The sequence below is a fragment of the Mytilus galloprovincialis genome, chromosome 2, assembly GCF_965363235.1.
Source record: "Mytilus galloprovincialis chromosome 2, xbMytGall1.hap1.1, whole genome shotgun sequence".
Taxonomy (NCBI): Eukaryota; Metazoa; Mollusca; class Bivalvia; order Mytilida; family Mytilidae; genus Mytilus; species Mytilus galloprovincialis.
In genome coordinates, this window is record NC_134839.1 from 114443810 (window position 1) to 114468694 (window position 24885).

A 24885-nucleotide genomic window follows, 5' to 3' on the forward strand; every position below is an offset into this window, starting at 1 on the left:
CTCTTTCTGCCGTGTCCTGAATTTAGATAACAAAAACGAAAATAAGCTTCCACGAGTGAATTTAGTAGTATAGCATGCAGGGGAGGGTTGAGATCTCATAAACATGTTTAACCCCGCCGCATTTTTGCGCCTGTCCCAAGTCAGGAGCCTCTAGCCTTTGTTAGTCTTGTATTTTCTTAATTTTAGTTTCTTGTGTACAATTCGGAAATTAGTATGGCGTTCATTATCACTGAACTAGTATATATTTGTTTAGGGGCCAGCTGAAGGACGCCTCCGGGTGCGGGACTGTCTCGCTACATTGAGGACCTGTTAGTGACCTTCTGCTGTTGTTTTTTCTATGGTCGGGTTGTTGTCTCTTTGACACATTCTCCATTTCCATTCTCAATTTTATTAAGTAGTATTTTAGCGCACGAAATAGAAAATAGAAAGCATCTCACTGATACCCAGGAAAAGAATACGCATTTGCGTCATCACATATCTTAATCTAATACATGTAGTTGAAATCGAATGTCAAACGGCTTACATTAAATGTTTTGACTCCGGATGCATTGACATTTTATCCGGAATTTTTGAGAACGCAAACCGATAGTGTGCTTTTGAAATGTGATCTATAATGTGAATGAATCAATTTTTTAAATAACCATAGTCTGTTATTTTTAAACTGTTAATATTGGAATTAATTAAAAAGTCAAAGTTCAAATCATAAATAAGTGTTCCGTGAAAATTGTTTTCGAAAATGTAATTCGTTCATAATTCTTTAAAGCTGGGAACAGTATATCTAAGTTAATATATATATTCCTGTTTAAAGTAATAAACTTTATTCAAATAAATTCGGATCTTCCCTCATCTGATCACCAGCATGGCTTAAGGTATTACTCCCAAAGGTATTGTGAGGGATGTGAGGTGACACGTCCAGGTATTCAAGCGATTTCCTGTCGGGCTTGCAAGTTCATGCATCGTTTCACTTCTGTAGGTATTGATCGGTGTACACGGCCGATAACTTATAACTTTCCATTTTGAACTATCAGGTTTATAATATACATCTCTGTCTTGCGTGTCCGAAAGTGATATAATATACTAGTCATTACTTAACTCATACGCTTGTTTATAAATAACATTTCTGGTGTAAAGAATATTATTTATAAATAATCATAAAAAAAAAAGATTTGAAGAAATAAAAATCTATTTACATATTTTTTCCAAGGGTTAATTTAGGAAAATGTATTATAAACTCGTTGTCAATAGTAAAGGACAGATTGGAACATACCAGAAATATTGATTTTAAAAAATGTACGCATTTGCCGACGATTCGTTTATACGCCTGGATAGAAAGTTACGGAACTATAGCGCAATTTAAATTATATACATGTATACATTGAACATAAGAAAGAAACATACATTTTGTGTAAATTGGGGTAAAAGTTTTGTAAATAGACTAGTCCACGTAAGCCAACAGTGTGTAATCAACGAATTCGATAGACTATTGTATACCAAAAGAAGAAGAAGAAGAACAAACTATACAAATCAGTTGAAAAAGGCTTTAGTTAACTCATCAGATGGATAAAAATACAAATACTATAAATACAATTGGAAGTTTTCGTTTTTGCAATTTGAGAGTAAATGATGTATCAAACGTTCAAGAATACGCATGTAATATGTGTCACTGGATAAAAAAAAATCATCCTCAACACCTACTTCCGTATGGGACTTCCCCTTTCAGTGACCTGCAAATTTAACAGATGATACACTTTCTAAGATTTATATGTCCAACAACGACCCACTGCTCTACATGTGTTACTAACAGCCTAAGATAGCAATTCTTTTGTTAGGTCAATTCTCTTTCGTACAATACCAGAAAACATGGAAAATAAGTTTTAACTCTGGAATTAATACCATTTTTTCGTGCGACAAACTTTATTTCTGGCGATGAGCAGACATGGGCGGAAAACAATAAAAAGATAGGTTTAATATTTGTTCTTCATTTAACATTTATAATATGAATATCATTTAGTACACTTCGGTCTATACAAATGCAGAATATACCATGATGGTTTGATTTCGTCAAAAGATATAAGAGATCTGACAAATACATTATCACTTCGATATTGCAAGACACCCATTTATAACTTTGCACTTTTGCATACCAAACTTTCGCAAAAAGATAAGTCATTTGATTAAATAAGAAGTTGTGGTTTGTTTACTTGGGAGACACTTACCCAAATGAAGTGGACTTAAGCAGCTATATAAGTCACGGTATGGCCTTCAACAGTGAACAAAATTAAAAGCATATTGTATAATTCAACTAAATGTGAACATGTCTGTGAGTTAGTACGTCTGGAGCTCTCCCTCTATGGCGCTTGTACCTCGGAAAACTTATACAGCTTGTTTCAAGAACAACCGGGTTCAGACAAACTGTTCTGAAATCGATATTGTCACTAATGCATTCACCCAATTCAATATTACCATCAAAGAGAGTAAATTCGGGGCAAACAAAGACATTCCGTCAATTACGGCATAACTATGCATTTAGTACACGAACACCAATCCGGCTGTGTTAAACTGGCGAGGGTTGCTAAGGATATCTTGATTTCGGGAACTTTCTGCAGCTTCCATTTTATGGAGCTCTTCTTCGGTATACTCTGGCTCTAGTGCGTACCCAAATTGACCATACTCGTCAAAATCTGCCTCTCTTGACCGGACTGGAACCACTGTTAGTACTATCAACCTCTTTTTTTTTACTATCAACCTCCGAACTAGACATTTTTAGTTACGATTTTATGATTAATTTTGGGACAATATATACACTGTCCTATAGAAACAAGCACGCACAAATCATGAGAGAAACTATATGTGAGTAAAAGTTAATTGAATTAGCAAAGTTAATATCCTTTGGTCTCGAATGTATGTTAACTAATTAATGTGTTTTTATAGGCTAGCTCAAATCCTCATCCAAATAATATAATCTATATGTATAATCCCTTCCTACCACACCAAGATTTAATGCCGAGCGGTAGACATATTTAAGGTACTAATTAAGTATAATTAAATGAACAATAGATAACAATAATTAATCATAAATGTGCAAAGATTTAAAAACATTTTTTTTTTCTTTATTCGTACAATTATATTCCGCTTCGGTAGAGTTATCTTTAGATAGTTTCAGATATTAATTAATACATGGGCTTCAAAAGTCTAAATGAAAGTGTTCTCGTACATTTTTTTGCCTAATAAAGACAATCAAAATGATTTGGTAAAGCTATTTCTAATTTCTAAGTTCCCCTTTTTTTATGAGAATTAAATCAAGGACAAGAGGTGTATATCATTTTATTCTGACACATGAATTAAGTTTCCCGTCTTTAACCGAAAACTGTTTATTTCTTAGTAAATTAATTTATTTGAATTCAAATAAATAATAGCACCAAATATATTTTAATAATTCCACGGCGATCTATTTTTATTTGTCACCTGTATTTTTAATGTGTGTATTAAATGCTCCCTTGTTTTATAATCCACTGCTCCGAATAGACAGTCACACCTGGCAAGGTGTGCCCTAGAGGCGTGGTTAAATACCGAAGTGCAAATAACAATTTACCTTTAAACAAGCCATCTACGAGTATTGCCACAGAACCGTGAATACACACATTGTATAAACCTAGTCATAGCAGAGATAGTAAAAGGGCAATAAGAGTACACCAAATTATTGTCTTTACAGATTATTGTACTTTAATTTGTTCACCTTATCAGTCCGAAAATGCATTAATTAAAAATAATTTTATAACTTTTTGTGTTGTCTAAAAAAATAATTCGAATATATACGTTTAACATAGAAAATTTATCTCATGAATGTGTACAATTGCACGTCTGTGCGTTTTATCTTCTTATTATCGGCTGGTAATTAGATAAAGCATAAGTCATCGGCGCGCTTACGATTACGTTAAAATATGATTAAAAACCAAGACTTTTAATGATTGTATTTTAAATCCCGGCATGCAAAAACCAGGAGAAAACGTCACGACCTACAGGAAGTAGTTAATATTTTTTCATTAATTATTGAATTTCTCCTTTATTACTGCACATTTAGCGATAAAACTTTGTAAATATATATTTTATGTCATTATGAACATATTTAAACCATAAGAAAAAAATCGCGAATTTTCCCTATAACGTTCCTGTTAGTATTTTTTTTCAAATCTATACTATTAAACGAGAAGACCTCATTTTGTGTGTCGCTTCTCTTCCTTCCACAGTAAATCAATCATCATGCCTCTGTGTCCTATAGGTAACATGCATAGTCGCATTTGTCATCCATTCTTATGATTATTCAGATTGAGATATTTTGGGAGAAAAACTACAAAAAAGGAGTCCGGATATGATTCCGTCATCGGACTGATCTTTAGTCATATATAAGACTTCCGGTTTGCACAAATACAACCAATGGTATGATAGATAACAAAAATGAAAAATAAATAGGCCAATCAGAGCGTTCTTCATATCATGGTGTTTAGATCGCAAGAACCACAACTATTATACCTCCTTATAGAGAACAATAATTTTTCGCGTCTATCTACATGTAAACTACGATTATACTACTTGAATATATAGAGACTCTCTGTATTCTTCCTACTGTTTTCTTTGAATGTTTACTATTTAAGGGGTCATACCAGTTGCATATATATAAAAAAGGAAAACGTGACACAAGTACAACCAATCATATGATGGATAACAAAAATGAAAAATAAATAAGCCATCCAGAGCGTTCTCCATATCATGGTGTTTAGATCGCAAGAATCACAACTATTATACCTCCTTATAGAGGACAATAGAGGACAATTATTTTTCGCGTTTATCTACATGTAAACTACAATTATACTACTTTAATATATTGTATTCTCTCTACTGCTTTCTTTGAATGTTTACTATTTAAGGGTTCATACCACTTGCATATATATTAAAATAAGTAAAACATATTCAACTTCATCTAAAATTATCTCGATCAAAAACTTTAACCGGAAGCGTGACAGACGGACGGACGGACGACCGAACGAACGAACACACGGATGCACAGATTAGAAAACATAATGCCCATAAATGGGGCATAAAAAATTTATTGTTGAAAGGGAAAATAGTGATTTGGCAAAAATGAAAGTAAGGTAGAGATTAGAGGCAGACAGGACCTTTTTCGAGGCGTCGGGATTGGTGTTTTTAAGCTCGGGATTTGGGGATTGATCCTTATGGGAATATATTTTTCGATTTCGGGATTTCGGGATCAGGCCCCCTCCGACCACCCCTCAAATAAGCCTTAGTCATTTATACATGATTCATATCCTACCATTGGCATGTAAATAAGGCCCTCAAAAGAAAAAGCACTGATAGAATTGTCCTCGAAGCATATTTTATTAGACCGTAATATTGGTCTATATATAAGCAGTTACATTTATTTCATGTTTGAAACGGTGCAAATTTTGACTTTAATTTGACTTAAAATTACCAAAAGAAGCCTTGTAGCAAAGGAGAAGAATAATTGTGGTCTGAGGCCAGACACACAAAAATAATTGAATTTAACAGAAAGGAAACAAATATCGGACTTTGGAAAAAGGGAGAGGGAAAAAGGGAGAGAGCTTTTGATACCTTTTATGAAATTCTCCATACATAATATCTTTTACAAAAAATCATCCTACAACAGTTCGCAAGCTGTATATGCCCGCGATTTCGCGGGTGTGCTCTAGTTCTTTTGAATCATATAATATCAATAAACACGAACGTCAAGTATTTACGGATGGACTTTTTATTTATCAAATGAATCTATTTTTAAATTCTAACATTCCAATGTGAATATATTACTATACAAAATATAAGCAAAGACTTCTAAATCCATACTAACAGTATAAAATAATCAACATTGCGGTTGTAATTAAATTTTGTTGTAATTATTGTAAATTATTTGTAAGGTTGTTGTGAGCTGCAAGGATTTAAAATCATGCTTTATGAATTGAAAACACAGACACAAGTATATTTATTCAAGACCGTATAAAATTTTTAAAATATTTAATAAATTGATCTTACTTTCCGTTTTATGGATATATTACAAGACAAAAAAATAAATAATAATTACTCATAAAACATAAAAACTAAAATGGTATGAAATAATTAATGTAGAAATATAATGATTATTGTTTATACACAATTTTTTTTTTGAACGATGCAAGAATTTATTTAGTTTTATTTTTTATGTTTCCTTTACAAATGAATATTATAAAACACCAAAGCAGAGTATCTTGTCATATAAAATACTTTAATTATAACTCTGAAAATATTCTGATTTCAATCATTGTTAGTTTCTCCAGAAACATAAATACAGTATTTATTTTGTATATATTTGTTTGATTCCGATTGAATTAAATACTTTTGATAAGAATATTATCTTTCTGTTTTCCGATCTAATATTATCTTCTGGTTTCCGATCTAAAATTAATATTTTAACCAGAACGTTATCTCCCGTAAGTCTAGTATGATGAAGTACACAGTATCCCGTGGTTAAATTTCAAACATAATTAGTTTACATGTTATCGAGACAACAGACAATACCACGTTATAATTGACCCAGATACACACAATGCACAGTGGTCGTTTTAAAACAAATATAATTGCGTCGTCAAGGGCCATCAAGGGACCATATCAAAGACATAGATAACAACCTGTTAAGACCTGTATAAATGACCGAAAACTTTAGAGACGTTCCGAGAATGTTATTCTGACTTCCGGCCGAGAGATATCGAGTGGCCCATAGACACATCCAAAACTCGCCAATATATAAGCATGAGCCCCTCAAGGGGTTCATGCAAAAATTAAAAAATAATCCGATATGTTTACATATTTAGACAAGTCATTATAATACGTCAAACATGCTATAGCGAAATTACTTTTAACATATTTTACTTGCATAAATACAAATTGGATAAGACCAATGGCAAACAAACTTATGAAGTATGCGCGAAAAAACATGTGTATTTCTTTGCCATTTCGAATGTGTATTTTGTTTTGTCTGGAGTTATATGTAAGTGACAAAATTTCATGCCAAACCTTTACCGATTCCTGGAGTGCACTGGTACTTCTTACCTAGCTGTTTAATGTACATGTAAAGTATGTCCTCTTAATACTATTTCACATATTCCCTCCCCTCACGGGACAAAATGTCGAGCACGCTCGTTAATTTAGATCTGTCCGCCCATCCATCCGTCCGTTCGTCTGTTTCTGTCCGGATATATACGTCTAGCTATCTCCTTCAGTTTTTGACCTAAAAAGCTTTTCATTTATAACAGAGGTGTGTTTGTCTACAGGGTTTTGATTTTTTTATAAAATTTTCTTTAAATGTCCGGTATTTTTGGTACAAGCTATATATATATAGAGTCGGTTATCCTCCTACAGTTTTTGAGATACAGCTTTAATACCTAATAGGTTTATTGTACACATAATTGAAGCATGTATTGCAATCAGATTTTTATTATTCTTCAAATATTCTAAAAATGTCAGATTTTTGGACTTAGTCAATATTTCTTGCTACTTAAAAAACAATTAGGGTAGTTGTTGAATATTCACCAAAAACGGTAGTTGAACTTGTTTTCCCTCTCACTTGCTAATGAAGGCACAACTTGCACTACTAGTACTACAGTTTAATGTCCCTAATGCAATAAATAAGATTTTTTTAGTAACTTCAAATATTTATTCAATACCGGAAAGGTTGAACTTGGTGAATACTACAGCCGATTTCATTGAGTGTGAAGTCAAAGGTAATATTTTTAGTTAGCTTGAACCATAAAGTCATTGTTAGGTCAGGTTAACTACCCTCCTTTAAGAATATACTAGTCCAGCAGATTACCAATCTATCTGTCTGATGGACTATGTTACTTCGAAAGGAGGGTAGTAAACCTTGGATAATAATGACTTCACGGTTCAGCTAACAAGCAAGCTTACCAAAGATTTTAAATTTGGCTTCACACTCAATGAAATCGGCTGTAAACTTAAAGTTGAAACCTTTTGACTGGACATTCAGTCCTGCAAGTGAAGACATCCAGAATGAAAATAATAAATAGATCAACATTGAAAGGATAAATTAAGGTTGAAAACGAGTGCACCCGCACGAGCGGGGATCGAACTCACAACATCAGTGTTGACTGGCTAGCGATTACAGAAGTAACTTCTTAGACCACTCGGCCACCGAGAGCCTTTAATGAAGTATGTCTACGTTTCTAATCAAATTCGATTGTTTTGGGGTTTCATGAAATACTACTTACCAACAACTGTTTCATTAAAAAAAGCATAACATAAGATAAGGAGATGTGATATGATTGCACATGGTACTATACACCGGCGATCAATGTGCTAATTTCAGGATCTATATCGTAGAAATAATGAATTTTTAGAGAAGCTTGAAGATGTTCATGCCTCTTCCGTCTACATGAGTTTTTAACGTCTTAAACCCTGACCTTATCGAAAACTTTGAACTTTGTTTTCAGCATTTCAGTCTTTAAAATATTGTGTTAAGTGTTAAAAAGTTCACAGTGTACGATTCTTAAGTGACAATCAATGACATTGTACAGGCTATGCATGTTTGCTATACATACTGTATAAATCTAATACTGAATCTTCAATAGTAGTTTTAATCCATTTGCGTTTTTTAATGTACCGGTGATCATCATGTAAATGTGAAATGCTATTTTCATAACTTCAACTATTATTTATGAATTATAAGTGTGCCACTTCTTATATAACTTAAAGTTTTTTATGCCCCAGTTATGGGCATTATGTTTTCTGGTCTGTGCGTCCGTTTGTTCATTCGTCCGCTAATCCGTCCGCCCGTCCGTCCGTTCGTCCATCTGTCCCGCTTCATGTTAAAGTGTTTGGTCGCGGTAGTTTTTGATGAAGTTGAAGTCCAATCAATTTGAAATTTAGTACACATGTTCCCTATGATATGATATTTCTAATTTTAATGCCAAATTAGAGATGTTGCCCCATTTTCACGCTATACTATACTGGGGACACATTCTTGTTTATTTTACCTATTAACTTGTTAATGTTTATACTTACTAATTATTATGTGACAATATGATTTGTATTTATCCTTTTTTTTTTTTTAATAAACCGACCATTTCCTTGATAGCTATCTTTTATTTAATACTAAAATTGAGAATGAAATGGGGAATGTGTCAAAGAGACAACAACCCGACCATAGAGCAGACAACAACCGAAGGCCACCAATGGGTCTTCAATGCTGCGAGAAACTTCCGCACCCTGAGGCATCTTTCAGCTGGCCCCCAAACAAATATGTATACTAGTTCAGTAATAATTGACGTCATACTAAACTCCGAATTATACACGCAAGAAACTAAAATTAAAAATCATACAACACTAAGAAAGTTCAGAGGCTCCTTACTTGGGACAATTCATCTCATCTTCCATTTCCTATGGTGGCCGGATGCGGTCATTTCCCCTTTTCGTGTTTTCGCGTTTTCTCCTCTCACTTTTCCAACGCGAAATCGGGAATTCGAGAAATCGAGAAAGCAAAATCGAGAAATTGAGAAATCGGGAAATCGGGAAAGTCGAGACATCGAGAAATCGAGAAATCGGGAAATCGGGAAATCGGGCGGAAATCGAGAAAGGAAAAACGCGAAATCGAGAAATTCATTTCGCGTTTTGGCGTTTTCGTTTTCGTGTTTTAGCGTTTTTGCTTTCTCGATTTCTCGATTTCCCGATTTCCCTATAACGATTTCCCTATTTCTCGATTTCCCTATTTCTCGATTTCCCTATTTCCCGATTTCTCAATTTCTCGATTTCGCTTTCTCGATTTCTCGATTTCGCGTTTGCAAAGTAAAGGAAGAAAACACGAAAACGCGAAAAGGCGAAATGGCCGCATCTTGCCACCATAATTTCCTCATTACAGACCATGACAGAGTTTACATAATCTATTATTCAAAGAAAATTCGATATGGCGGGAAATTAACTCCCCTGTCTATTCGGAAGTCATAAGATTTTATCCTCTATAATCGTAGGGATAAGAGAGGTGTCGAAAGAATGACGTACAGTCCATAAAATGAAAGTTCAAGTGAATTTTAAATTGTTGGTGCTTTTCTTCGCGGGGTTTGCAGCATCTACTACTGCAGATCCAACCCTCCGTCTGATTAACTTGGTAATGTCAAATATTTATGAACCCGATCTTTCAAATCAAATCAAATAATTTATACAATTTTTAAAAAGTAAAATCGCAAAAAATATTGAACACCGAGGAAAATTCAAAATGGATTAATTAAATAGCGAAATCAAAAGGTCAAACACATTAAACGAATGGACAACAACTGTCATATTCCAGACTTGGTACAGGTATTTTTTAATGTAGAAAACGGTGGATTTAAACCTGGTTTGATAGCTAGCCAAACCTCTCACTTGTAAGGGGGTCTCGTTGGGGGTTCTGATCCGGATCCTGCTTACTGTTTTGTCAGATTCCCGTATCCCGCTTACACAATGTACGTCAGCAATTCTCATTTTTTTTTGTAATTTCCCATGTCCTGGTAGACTTCATTTCCCGTTTTCACAGCACAATAATTTGGATCAGCCTATGCGTGACTGGTATTTGGCACATGGACTCCCTATAGACATATTTACACTTGTATTCAAATTTGTCCGCCATTACGTACAATCACACAGGTTCCCGTAAACTTTGACATCATAATTTAAAATATTTGGCGTCACAATTTAAAAGTGATTGTTGCTTGACGTCAAAAGGTGATTCAGAGTAGATCTAAGGTCATTTGGAAGCAAGATTCAGCTAAATACCAAAAGTGTAAATACGTTTATTTGGGCCCAACTGTGGAATAAAGTCTTTTTTTTTAATTCCATATTTTCAATTTTTTACAAAGTGTAGGCATACATTTAAGTCATATCAAGGATTTGTATAGTAAATCCTTGGTCATATGAAATAAGTGACTGGTAAAAATAATGTTTATCCTATTCTTCAACCAATAAAATTGAGAATGGAAATGGGGAATGTGCCAAAGAGACAACAACACGACCATAGAAAAAAACAACAGCAGAAGGTCACCAACAGGTCTTCAATGTAACGAGAAATTCCCGCACCCGGAGGGGTCCTTCAGCTGGCCCCTAAACAAATATATACTAGTTCAGTGATAATGAACGCCATACTAATTTCCAAATTGTACACAAGAAACTAAAATTAAAATAATACAAGACTAACAAAGGCCAGAGGCTCCTGACTTGGGACAGGCGCAAAAATGCGGCGGGGTTAAACATGTTTGTGAGATCTCAACCCTCCCCCTACACCTCTAGCCAATGTAGAAAAGAAAACACATAACAATACGCACATTAAAATTCAGTTCAAGAGAAGTCTGAGTCTGATGTCAGAAGATGTAACCAAAGAAAATAAACAAAATGACAATAATACATAAATAACAACAGACTACTAGCAGTTAACTGACATGCCAGCTCCAGACTTCAATTAAACTGACTGAAAGATTATGATTTCATCATATGAACATCAGGCACAATCCTTCCCGTTAGGGGTTTAGTATCATACCATCATAACATATATGAGAAGAACATAACCCGTGTCATGCCAACAGCTGGTTTTTGAATAAATGTGTTTAGTTCCGATGCAAAGACCGTATAAGTGAATCAATATTAACGCCAAAATATGCAATCTTTAATGACCTGACAACAGTATCGTAACTATATCCCTTCTTAATAAGTCTATTCAAAGGTTTTGTTAGTTTTTGAGGTGAATACTGACACCTTTGTGCTTTAAAAAGAATATTTCCATAAAAAATTGGATGTGAAATACCTGAACGTATAAGAAGTCTGCATGTTGAGCTATATTTACGAATGATGTCCTTATACCGATGATAAAATTTAGTAAATGTTTTGACTAGTTTGTGATATCGAAAACCCTGGTGTAATAATTTTTCAGTAATACATACATTTCTCTCGGTAAAATCTAAAACATTGTTACATACACGAGCGAATCGTACAAGTTGAGATATATAAACACCGTAAGATGGTGACAAGGGAACGTCACCATCTAAAAATGGATAATTAACGATAGGAAATGAAAAATCATCTCTTTTATAAAAATAATGTTTATCCTATTCTTCAACCAATGTATGTATATGTCATAAACTTAGTCTTCTTTGTACGATTTTATCATTGTTTCCATATCCTATTATTGTCAAAAAAAATATTTCTCTAGGTCTGTTATGATGTGAAAATATGGCAGCTAATTAATTGTTGTGTTTAGAAGCTGTAGTTTACCGATTGTCACCTCAGTAAACAATCAACAAAAAAGCATGGATATTGAGCATTTGTATAACATTTACAAAAAGATAATAATTTGTTTGAAAGACAGATCCCTGCGTATTGTGATCACCAGATTTTTACAAGAAAGGTCACGCTGAGTTCACTGCATACGGAAAACACATCAGCGAATTGTTTACTGGAAGCAAACAATTAAAAAAAGTAAACTTCCTCTAGATTTGAACAAATTATAGAATTTTCTTTAGAAAAAAGTATATGTACAAAAGTTTTATAATAAAAACTAGTCATTTAGTTATAAAAAAACATATGCATCCTTTTTTTAATTTGAAGTTTCATGTGGCTTTAAGTCTCAAAAATCCATAACTCACAGATTAGAATGGTAACAGACTTCTTAGTGTTTCCCCACTTATCTGATTTGGCAAGGGACTTATCACATTTTGATTCAAGACAGCATGACAAACAATGAGCCACATAGTTGATAAGAAGTCATAGTGTTTGTGTGTATATATATGACAATTTATAGTTAAACTTTATATCAAAATTTAACCTTTGAACTTCATCTAACAACAAACGTCTAAAGTTAAGTTTTGTTTTACAGAAAAAAACCTATTTTAATATTACTTTTTTTGACTCGGGATTGATTATTTTTTTCCGACAGGTTACTTACTCCATGGTAAGACATCCAAAAAATTGTACTGAGCTTGATTTTACTCTTTTCAGTTGCTCTTAGTTGACGAAGTATCAGAATATCATATATTATCCCCGTCTTAGTATATATCTAGGATTTTGATTGGTTAACGCACGTCGTTACAAAACCCGTAGCCCCTTGGTGTTGCTAACCCATATCCCCGGACGTTGCTATCCATTTACCCGGGGGATGGCACGCACGTTTATACGCTGACGGCGTCCATATTGAAAATGGCAAAGCGTTTTGCTTCTCACACAGAAAATGAAATTCTGGACAAAAGATAAAAAAACATTGCGTCATCAACAGAAAAAGCAAACAAAAGGGCTGGTAACTTACTACGAGAATATCTCGCAGAGAAAAATGAAGACACACTGTTTGAACAGTATGGGCCTGGTCGGCTAAATGATGTTCTGAAACATTTTTATCTTGACGCCCGTAAACCAGATGGAGAAATGTATAAAGTAAATTCGCTGGATTCATTCCGATACTCTCTAAATAGATATCTAAAGGCTCCCCTTTTTTTAAAGGAGTTTGACATCATGAAACATGAAGCCTTTAATGAATCAAATCAGTATTTAAAACCGCCCTTACTGAATAAAAAGCCAACGGAAAAGGAGCCACACAGCACTTTCCAATAATATCAGAAATTGACAGGACAAAATTGTACTCTTCAACTTTTATGCAAACAAATTCCCCTACTGGTTTATTAAATAAAGTACAATTTGACATACGAATGTACTTCTTTAGACGAGGGGCTGAAAATATGACAAAAGACACTTTTATAGTTAAAACAGATCCAAAAACAAAGTACATGACAAAAGAAATGGACGAACTTACCAAGAATCACTGCTTCAATGACAAGGAAAATGTCACTGCAATTATGCCAGAGCAACCTCATAGTGTGTTCTATCCAGTGGCAGCTTTTCAGAAATACATTTCAAAATTGCATCCTAAATGCAACAGTTTATGGCAAAGACCACTGGGATCCAGTTGGTCGTGACACTTTGGCTCAATTTATGAATAAGTTAAGTAAACTTTGTTCATTATCACAAGTTTACACAAATCATTCAATCCGAGCGACCGGTGCAACAATTCTTACAGAAAGCAGGTACTTTGCTGATGCACAAATTATGTCTGTCACTGGCCACAAAAGTATGTCGAGTTTGGCCATATATAATCAAAGAACTTCCGACAAGGCAAAATTCCAAATGGGACAAATAATTGATGCTGCAATGAATGGAAGAGATCCTGATGCAAATGCCTTACCTGCCCCAAATCAACAACTAACATTACCTTCGCCTGTTCAACCGTTGGCACTTCCTACTTCGGCTAGAACCTCAATAATGGCGTCCACTTCACAAGTAACGCAAATGACAGAGTTCAGAAATCAGCTCTCTGGAATAAACTTTAATGAGTTGCTCAGCAACTATGACACTGTTCCACAAATGCCAGTTTTCCATGGTTGTTATATTGGATCCATCAACATAAATATGAACAACAAATAAATAACTTTCACGTCCGTATGTAAAGAATATTGAGTTGATTCATAATTTTTCAGTCATTCAGAACAATAACAGTCTATTTTTCCTAAATTTCGTGTTGTTCCAGTGAATAAATTATACTCTGTTGATGATCCATTAATATATGTAATTAAATATGTAATCCTCAAACAATTTTATCCTATTATTCCAAAGGTAGTACCCTACACCCTGTAAAAAATATGTGAAATTTCCAAATTTCAATAAAACTTTTTTGAATAATGTAAAAACTTTGTACCCGAATTTCCCTAAAAATCGCCCAAATTGGACTTAGACCGTGGATAAATTCGTTATCTACGTTCATATCCGTAGATATGGGTATTTTAACACCCTAAAGTACCCTGTACACCTATCCATAGATATGGGTATTTTAACACCCTAAAGTACCCTGTACACCCTTCGTCTGCGCCTCAAGGGTGTACTAGGGTATTTCAGGGTGTTAAAATACCCATATCTATGGATATGAACGTAGATAACTTATACTATACCACAGACTGAGTAGGTCTGTAGAAAATACAAACTACATAGTCAAATGTTGGTAATATGAAAAAAGTGTATAGATGAGTTTTTGTCAAATAAACTATCTGTAAAGTTATTTTGTTTTAGGTGTATCGTCATGGAGATAGGTCTCCAGTGGTTATATATCCTACAGATAAAAACAAAGTTGACAAGTGGCCACAAGGATTGGGATGGTTAACTAAGGTAGGTACTTACATGTATATGACAAGAGGTTTGCTATTCTATATACATGTATGCTTTTGAAAGGTAAAAATTAGCCTCAAAACAAGATTTCTTAAGGACACTATGGCTGAAAACCCCATCTTTATACCATGTAAATTATGTGTGTTTCTGAACATAGTCTAGAGGAAGCATCAAGTTTTACCCTCATAATTCTGTCTACATGTCTGTCTCTTTATCTGTTCATCCATCCGTCTATCTTTAATCAGTCTGCACTAAAAAAAAAAATTAAAGGCAAAAAAAATTTCCAAATGTCAGCCTTATTTACATGATTGTGATTCTGTAATAATGATCACATGATTCTGTAATAATGATCACATGATTCTGTAATAATGATCACATGACTTGCATGATATTAGTTTGTATTTTTTCATATTTACGTCTTGATTGATAAAAATAGGCGGACAAGTTTCAAAGTCGACCAGGTCAGAAGGAGTTTCTTTCTTTGTCTGTCTGCTACTGTAATTTCTTCTTAAAGGTAAATTGATGCACTACTTCTGATTATATGTTGTTTTTATTGTTTTCAGAAAGGGATGTTGATGCACTACAATTTTGGTCAATGGTTAAGAAAAAGATATGAAGGTTTCCTGAATAGTTCCTATGTACACACTGAAGTAAGTCATTGCATGATTACGGGACAATTGCAGTAAAGGTTCAGAAATGTTGAGAAATATTGTTATTTAAAGGGTAAGGTGCTCAATACTAATGAAATAGATCTTTTTTTGTTAAATACAAAAAAAATGAGATGTAAAGAGGTTGAAGAAAATCATAAATTGGAGACAAAATAAAAATTTCGTTATTACTTCATGAGCAATCTTTGTGCATAAACAACATGACCAATAATCAATTTGTCAATTACCGATTTAATTCAGTTATTACACACTTTTTAAACAAATTGTTTTACTTTGTCAATCGTAGACTGGTTCCATGCAAGACAAAATTTCCTTTTGCCCACTCAAAGTATGATAAGTTTAAAGTGATATATCGGCGTTTAACAAAATTTATTTTGAAAAAATATCAAAAGTGTTTAGCTTAACAGCAAATTAAAAAAAAACTTCAAGGTAACACACATTACGCACAGATAAAATTGCCTATTCTGCTAGCTCTCCATTGTCAATTTCATGTCCCTCCTAAGGGAGACAACCAAAAAAGGGATCCCTAATTACAGGATCAATTACAGGAATAGATAAATAGACTATTGTGATGTTGAACATATGAAAATACCAAACAATGATATTATGTTCCTCTTACAATTAAAATGCGGATTAAATTACATCAAAACAGCATTTTTAAGTTTGGTGTTGTTTTATTTTCATTTATAGTGAATGAATCCAACATTTGTTAATCCAAGCAATACAATATGGTATCTCTCCTTTGTTATGACATGTTTACTGTTGATTTGACAGAAAATTTAAGCAATCTAAAAATTGATACACTAAATGTGCATTAAAATAAAATCACATTACGTATAATGATGTAGTAGACAGATTTGAATTAAACAGAAACATCTTACTGTAGATAGAAGTTGCCAGTTCAAATGAAGACCGATGTCTAATGAGTGCCTATTGTAACCTAGCTGGTTTATACCCTCCTCACAGAGACCAAGTATGGAATCCAAACCTACCTATCAACTGGCAGCCCGTACCAGTACATACCAGACCCAAGAAAGAGGACAATGTAAGATTCCCCCCCCTCCACACACACACTTCATGGAGACCAAGTATGGAATACAAATCTTACTAACTGGCAGCCCATACCAGTACATACTAGACCCAAGAAAGAGGGCAATGTAAGATTCCCCCCCCCCCCCACACACACACTTCATGGAGACCAAGTATGGAATACAAACCTTACTAACTGGCAGCCCATACCAGTATATACCAGACCCAAGAAAGAGGATTTTATAAAAATAAGGAAATGTAGTATGATTGCCAATGAGACAACTATCCACTAAAGTTCAAATGAAGTAGCTGTAAGCAATTATAGGCTATGCAATGACCTTCAACAATGAAAAGAAAACATACTCTATGGTCATCTATAAAAGGCCCTGACATTAAAAGTAGGTAACATTTCAATTGAGAAAACTAATGGCCTAATTCCTAACAAAACAATTCATGAAAAACAGATATGACATTGTAAGATTATACTCCCTAGAGGAGACTAAGTTTTGAATACAGACATTTCTAATCTATACCAGTACATACCAGACAAAATATTTTGACCCATTTGGGGCACCATTCTTTATTTTGGCTGTGGTTTGGGTTTATGTTGCCTCATATTAAGGTTTCTTTTGAAATAACTGTTTTGTGTACAGTTTATTTTTTGTTCTCTTTTATTTTGGCCATTGTGTTGTCTTTTTTCATCTTTTTTTAAACTTCTGGCTCCCCAAAAAAGGATCCATTGGAATAGCAGATATCAAATTTCCAAAACAGTATAAATACCACAACTACATGTATCTACATAAATACTTTGTTTTGGTAGGTGATAAATATGGGTGAGAATTGTCCACGATATGATCAACTGTACCAGGAAACCATGAAAACAAAAGAGATAGCTCAAGAGGAAATGAGAAACAAAGTAAGTCATAATCATTCTTAAACTAAAAAATCAAAAGATCTATCATTCCATTTTTAAGGAGTAAACATGTCAGAATTATGTGTACAAGCTGATAGACAATAGACTATCGGGCAATCAGAAGACAGGTTACATCCAAAATTAAATCAAAAACTTTTTTTTTTATTATACTAACTTGTGGATGAAATGTAGAAATTAAGAATGACTCACAATTGAGTATCATATGTTTATTATTTTGTATAATTTCAGGATTTTTACAAGTTTGTGGGACAGATGTCAGGAATGGATCATGAAAATATTTCTAACATTTGGCAGATTGCTGATACACTGTTTTGTGAGGTACACAATTATCTATTCATATTTTGTAAATACTTGTTTTTGTTTAGATCAATCTTTATTGACGAACTAACAGATGTTTATATCCTCAATATAGAAATAAGGACAAATGGTATAAAACGACAATGACCAATGACAACCACTGAATTACAGGCTCCTGACTTCAGACAGACAAATACAGAGTTTGACCGTGTTAAACATGCACTCATGAGCACTCAACCCCACCCAGAACAGTGGTGTATCAGAATAAAATAAGAGCAAACTAAAAATCGATTAAAAATCAGAACAAGCAAAGCACAATAAGAACTACCAAAAAGACTAAAGACTCACATTTAAATTATCAATCTAAGAGAACCTTCAATAACTGATTATAAGTTAAAAAACTATTTACAACTAAAAAGTCCATCATGTTTCCCAGACTAAATTATCAATCAGCATATGTCCATTGGATTTAGTTTAAAGAATTGGTAAACAGTCTGAGAAAAACAGGATCTTGTGCCATGCCATGAGTATCAACAGGATGTCGGATAGTTAGTTTACAGAACTGTATATGAATACATATTAAGTCATGATTTCATTTATTAATAACAAAATCAATGTTAGTACCACTAAAAACAATATTTAAAGGATTGATAATTTTACACTGTCATTCTTTGATTGCTAGTTGTATCATTGGCATTCATAACACATCTGTTTATTTTTATCATCAACTCAAGCACTTTTGGTTTATAGTGAGATTTGACATATTTTTTCAGAAAGCCCACAACCTAACAGTATCCCCCTGGGCTAATCAGCAATGGAAACAGGAAAACATGACTGTGTATGAGAAATTACGTTTCCTAGACAGCTGGCAATTCAGACTTCTGTACAGTGGACTCGAAAAAAGTCGACTAATGGGAGGTATGATTCTCTAGTTTTATGGAAGAGTTATTTTATGTAGTTACAATTGAATTACAAAATCATTTGTGAACATTAGAAGATTTTCACTATCTGTTTAAGATTCTCTTCATGGTGAATTCCAAACACCAGTAGTTCTCAAAAACTTTATTTTCTAGGATACAAACTGGGATCAAATGCCCCTACTCCCTATCCCATGAATTTAAACAAAAATTGGTACTCCACAAATAATAACGAATTTACAGTATTAAAGATCTGTCTGATATAAAATCATCTCCAGATGACTATAAACAACCCTGAGAAGTTTTATAAAAAGGATAAAAGGAATCAATTAAAAGTCAATAACAAAAATATTGAAATCAATTTTGAAAGTCCCTTATAAAATGTCAAAATCAAAAGCTCAAACACATCAAATCAAAGGATAACCACTGTCATATTCCTGACTAAGTACATGCATAATGTAGAAAATGGTGGATTAAACCTGGTTATAGGGCTAGCTAAACCTCTAACTTGTATGACAATCACATCAAATTCCATAATGTGACTATCAAACAGACTCTTAAATATATAGGTCCATCTTATAAGATTATTTTTTTCAGGTCCAATTCTTGGTGAATTTGTCCAGCAGATGGTAGCTGCCTCTCAAAATAAAACTAACACTAAAATGTTTATGTATTCAGGGGTAAGATAAAATAAAAGTCTCTTCATTTGATATAACATTTGAGCTGCATCAGATAAAAATCGACCTTATGCAAATGAATATCAATACATATGTTTAACCTTAATCAGGTTGAAAAATGTCTATTGGAAGTCTGTCACTGTTTGAAAATTGAGTGTTATAAGATCCATAAAAAAACCAGATTAAAACTTCATCTTTTATTTCGTACTTGAATGTTCCAAAATCAATCAAAGTATTGCACATGTACATGTATACTTGCACTAGCATTTCTATCTAACCAGCTCATTTCATGGCAAAAATAATGTTTGCTGTAGAGGCTTGGTAAAAATAAAATGGAGAACAATTTAAAATTTAAATGCCTTGAAGAATGAACTGTAAGGAATTTATTGATGTGGATAAAGTTTATCTTATAACAATGTGATATGACTGCTATGAATTACAAAGTCACTTTCAAGGCAGGAGAAAGCCAAAATTATTACCAAAAGAAATGCTTCATTATTGTATTTATAAAAGTGCTATATACACAACTAAAAAACCTAAACAAATTCGTGTATTTCTGTACAAAATCAATAGTATTATAATCTTCATGTAGTCTAAGTTTAAACTTGTTAAAAAGGCCACATACAGACCCCTCAAAGTGTTGTTGCAAAGGTTCTGAACATTTGTTTTCAGAGGTAATTGAACTTCATCACTTTACAATGTGTAGGTGGAAATAGTTGTAAGATAGTTAGGGAAAATTAAATTTAAATAACATCATTTGAAGACTTATAGACAACATAAGAATATTATTGAGTTTAGCAACTATCTTCAAAACAACATAGTACATGTATATCAATAGATCTTTTTCACAAAATTTAGATGATTGTAGTTTTCCTGTGTTACCAGAAATGTTGCTTCTTGTGACTAATTGCTTTTATCTGTTACAGCATGATACAACTGTTGCTGCTTTGCTCTCTGCTTTAAATCTATTTGCGAATGGAACCAGTCCGCCATATGCAGCATCTGTTTTAGTAGAACTCCATCAGAACTCTGCAGAGAAATACTATGTTAATGTTCTGTATAAAAATACTACTGATAGAGCATATCTTCTAACTGTACCAGGTAAATATCTTCCTTTCATATAAATCTATCAAAATACCACTGATAGAGCATCTCAAAACCTTGTGATTACCTCCCTTTCAATGAACATCAAAACATCACTTATTCAATATTTTTGGTAAACTTTTTAATAGAAATCTTTTTTTTAACCAACTTCTTGATAGATACTTAATCAATAAATTTTTCAAACAATAAATTGAATTAAAAGAATAAATATATTAATTTCAGGATGTGCTGAAGATTGTCCTTTAGAAGACTTCCAGAAAATAACCAAACCGTATATACCTGTGGACTGGAAAAAAGAATGTGGAGTCAAGTCTGATGATAATACAGTTTCATTTACAACTTGTAAGTTGATTACTAGAGCTACTGCTTGTCAGCAGTGCCTACAGTAATAAAACTGTCTGTCCATCCGTCTTCAATTCTATCTCTTTCTATATAAAGTTGATACTGCCTTAACAGATTTATATTCAACTTCATGCACAGTGTCAATACCATATATAGGTTTCTTGTAAATTTGAATAAAAGAATTCAGTGACTTATTATTAAATGGCTATAGTTCAAATCAATTCCAGGAATGCAGAATTAATTCATTTTAAAGTGCTATAATTCCATTGACTCTTGATACATAGATTTGTTATAACTCAAAAAACTGAATACCATCAAGTTGAATTTTGGTGGTGTGACTTAAACCAATCTATAGTTATGTCCCTTTACAAATGGAAAAATTGCTGTATTTTTTAGTTTCTGTTCTCTAACTTTAGTTTGACTAAATCAAATGTAATGAAACTTATACACAACGCTTATTACCACAAAACTCAGATCAAGTACAAATTTGGTCAGCACACTTTTATTGTTCTAGAGTTATTCCCCTTTATAACTTTATATGAATTCAAGCAGATGCTCACTTTTATTCTTGAACCAATCCATTCTAATCTTGGTATTTTGTATTTTTCAGACCAGATAATTAAAGCAGTATGAGCAGGTGTAATCTTGATCTTACTCATTTTAAGATTAGTGTTTTGTATTTTTCAGACCAGATCACTATAGCAGTATGAGCAGGTGTAATCTTGATCTTACTCATTTTAACATTAGTGTTTTGTATTTTTCAGACCAGATCACTATAGTAGTACTAGCAGGTGTAATCTTGATCTTACTCATTTTAACTCTAGTGTTTTGTATTTTTCAGACCAGATCACTATAGCAGTATGAGCAGGTGTAATCTTGATCTTACTCATTTTAACTGTAGTGTTTTGTATTTTTCAGACCAGATCACTATAGCAGTACTAGCAGGTGTAATCTTGATCTTACTCATTTTAACATTAGTGTTTTGTATTTTTCAGACCAGATCACTATAGCAGTATGAGCAGGCGTAATCTTCATCTTACTCATTTTAACTGTAGTGTTTTGTATTTGTCCGACCAGATCACTTTAGCAGTACTAGCAGGTGTAATCTTGATCTTACTCATTTTAACATTAGTGTTTTGTATTTTTCAGACCAGATCACTATAGCAGTACTAGCAGGTGTAATCTTGATCTTACTCATTTTAACTGTAGTGTTTTGTATTTGTCCGACCAGATCACTTTAGCAGTACTAGCAGGTGTAATCTTGATCTTACTCATTTTAACATTAGTGTTTTGTATTTTTCAGACCAGATCACTATAGCAGTACTAGCAGGTGTAATCTTGATCTTACTCATTTTAACATTAGTGTTTTGTATTTTTCAGACCAGATCACTATAGCAGTATGAGCAGGTGTAATCTTGATCTTACTCATTTTAACATTAGTGTTTTGTATTTTTCAGACCAGATCACTATAGCAGTACTAGCAGGTGTAATCTTGATCTTACTCATTTTAACATTAGTGTTTTGTATTTTTCAGACCAGATCACTATAGCAGTACTAGCAGGTGTAATCTTGATCTTACTCATTTTAACATTAGTGTTTTGTATTTTTCAGACCAGATCACTATAGCAGTACTAGCAGGTGTAATCTTGATCTTACTCATTTTAACATTAGTGTTTTGTATTTTTCAGACCAGATCACTATAGCAGTATGAGCAGGCGTAATCTTCATCTTACTCATTTTAACATTAGTGTTTTGTATTTTTCAGACCAGATCACTATAGCAGTATGAGCAGGTGTAATCTTGATCTTACTCATTTTAACTCTAGTGTTTTGTATTATTCAGACCAGATCACTATAGCAGTACTAGCAGGTGTAATCTTGATCTTACTCATTTTAACATTAGTGTTTTGTATTTTTCAGACCAGATCACTATAGCAGTATGAGCAGGTGTAATCTTGATCTTACTCATTTTAACTCTAGTGTTTTGTATTATTCAGACCAGATCACTATAGCAGTACTAGCAGGCGTAATCTTCATCTTACTCATTTTAACATTAGTGTTTTGTATTTTTCAGACCAGATCACTATAGCAGTATGAGCAGGTGTAATCTTGATCTTACTCATTTTAACTCTAGTGTTTTGTATTTTTCAGACCAGATCACTATAGCAGTACTAGCAGGTGTAATCTTGATCTTACTCATTTTAACTGTAGTGTTTTGTATTTGTCCGACCAGATCACTTTAGCAGTACTAGCAGGTGTAATCTTGATCTTACTCATTTTAACATTAGTGTTTTGTATTTTTCAGACCAGATCACTATAGCACTACTAGCAGGTGTAATCTTGATCTTACTCATTTTAACTGTAGTGTTTTGTATTTTTCAGACCAGATCACTATAGCAGTACTAGCAGGTGTAATCTTGATCTTACTCATTTTAACTGTAGTGTTTTGTATTTTTCAGACCAGATCACTATAGCAGTACTAGCAGGTGTAATCTTGATCTTACTCATTTTAACATTAGTGTTTTGTATTTTTCAGACCAGATCACTACAGCCGTACTAGCAGGTGTAATCTTGATCTTACTCGTTATCCTGGTTGTGGTGTTTATTCGGATGAGGAAGATACAAGTGTCATACAGAAACTTTAGATGACCAACTGCAGAATATGAATATGTACAGTTACAATATTATGATGATTACTCTGACTGATTACACTATTACTGTACACCAGATATATGACTGATTACAGTATTACTGTACACCAGATATATGACTGATTACACTATTACTGTACACCAGATACATGTATTTGACTGATTACAGTATTACTGTACACCAGATATATGACTGATTACACTATAACTGTACACCAGATATATGACTGATTACAGTAATACTGTACACCAGATATATGACTGATTACACTATTACTGTAGACCAGATACAAGTATTTGACTGATTACAGTATTACTGTTCACCAGATATATGACTGATTACACTATTACTGTACACCAGATACATGTATTTGACTGATTACAATATTACTGTACACCAGATATATGACTGATTACACTATTACTGTACACCAGATACATGTATTTGACTGATTACAGTATTATTGTACACCAGATATATGACTGATTACAGTAATACTGTACACCAGATATATGACTGATTACAGTAATACTGTACACCAGATATATGACTGATTACAGTAATACTGTACACCAGATATTTCTATTGATTGACACCTAATAGTTGCTCAATTCAACAATAGTATTACATAACTGTCAATATGGTATACAGTTGATTAATATGTCATATTATTTTTCTATGCTTTTGCACAGTTACAACACTATCTGGTGTACAGGGATACACTTTGAATGTCACAAATATACAATGACAGTATTGCAATACTACAATGAGTTTTGAAGCCAGAATTTTTATCATTTTTACATACGTATACACAACAAGCCTTTCTTTCTCAGGAATTATTTATTACACCCCCACTCTCAAAATGAGGGCTATATTGCAATCATTTTGTCTGTCCATCCACATTCATCAAGCATGCTAACAGTAATGAGTTGTAATGAATTGTAAATGTGTAGCTCTTCTCCGATCTGTGCAATCTTAAAAGATAATCAATTTTGCTGATATTATAGTAATTTTCCTCAA

General features: G+C 33.3%; 1 protein-coding gene across 2 annotated transcripts; it reads left to right on the forward strand.

Moving 5' to 3' along the window:
* Window positions 1–10030: 10030 nt before the first annotated feature.
* Window positions 10031–24650, forward strand: LOC143065488 (lysosomal acid phosphatase-like). Of its 2 annotated transcripts, XR_012975484.1 has the most exons (12): window positions 10031–10183; window positions 15151–15246; window positions 15810–15896; window positions 16801–16959; window positions 17764–17859; window positions 18106–18195; window positions 18948–19092; window positions 19689–19771; window positions 20695–20869; window positions 21095–21214; window positions 23750–23928; window positions 24429–24650. XR_012975484.1 is itself a non-coding variant. In XM_076239073.1 (11 exons), exons 1-11 carry the CDS (start codon window positions 10088–10090, stop codon window positions 23860–23862), a joined length of 1260 nt encoding a protein of 419 aa, XP_076095188.1. In that variant the 5' UTR covers window positions 10031–10087; the 3' UTR covers window positions 23863–23974. The 2 variants fall into 2 exon arrangements, 1 of the variants encoding a protein (XP_076095188.1); XM_076239073.1 differs by lacking the exon at window positions 24429–24650 and having other exon boundaries at window positions 23750–23974.
* Window positions 24651–24885: the final 235 nt, after the last annotated feature.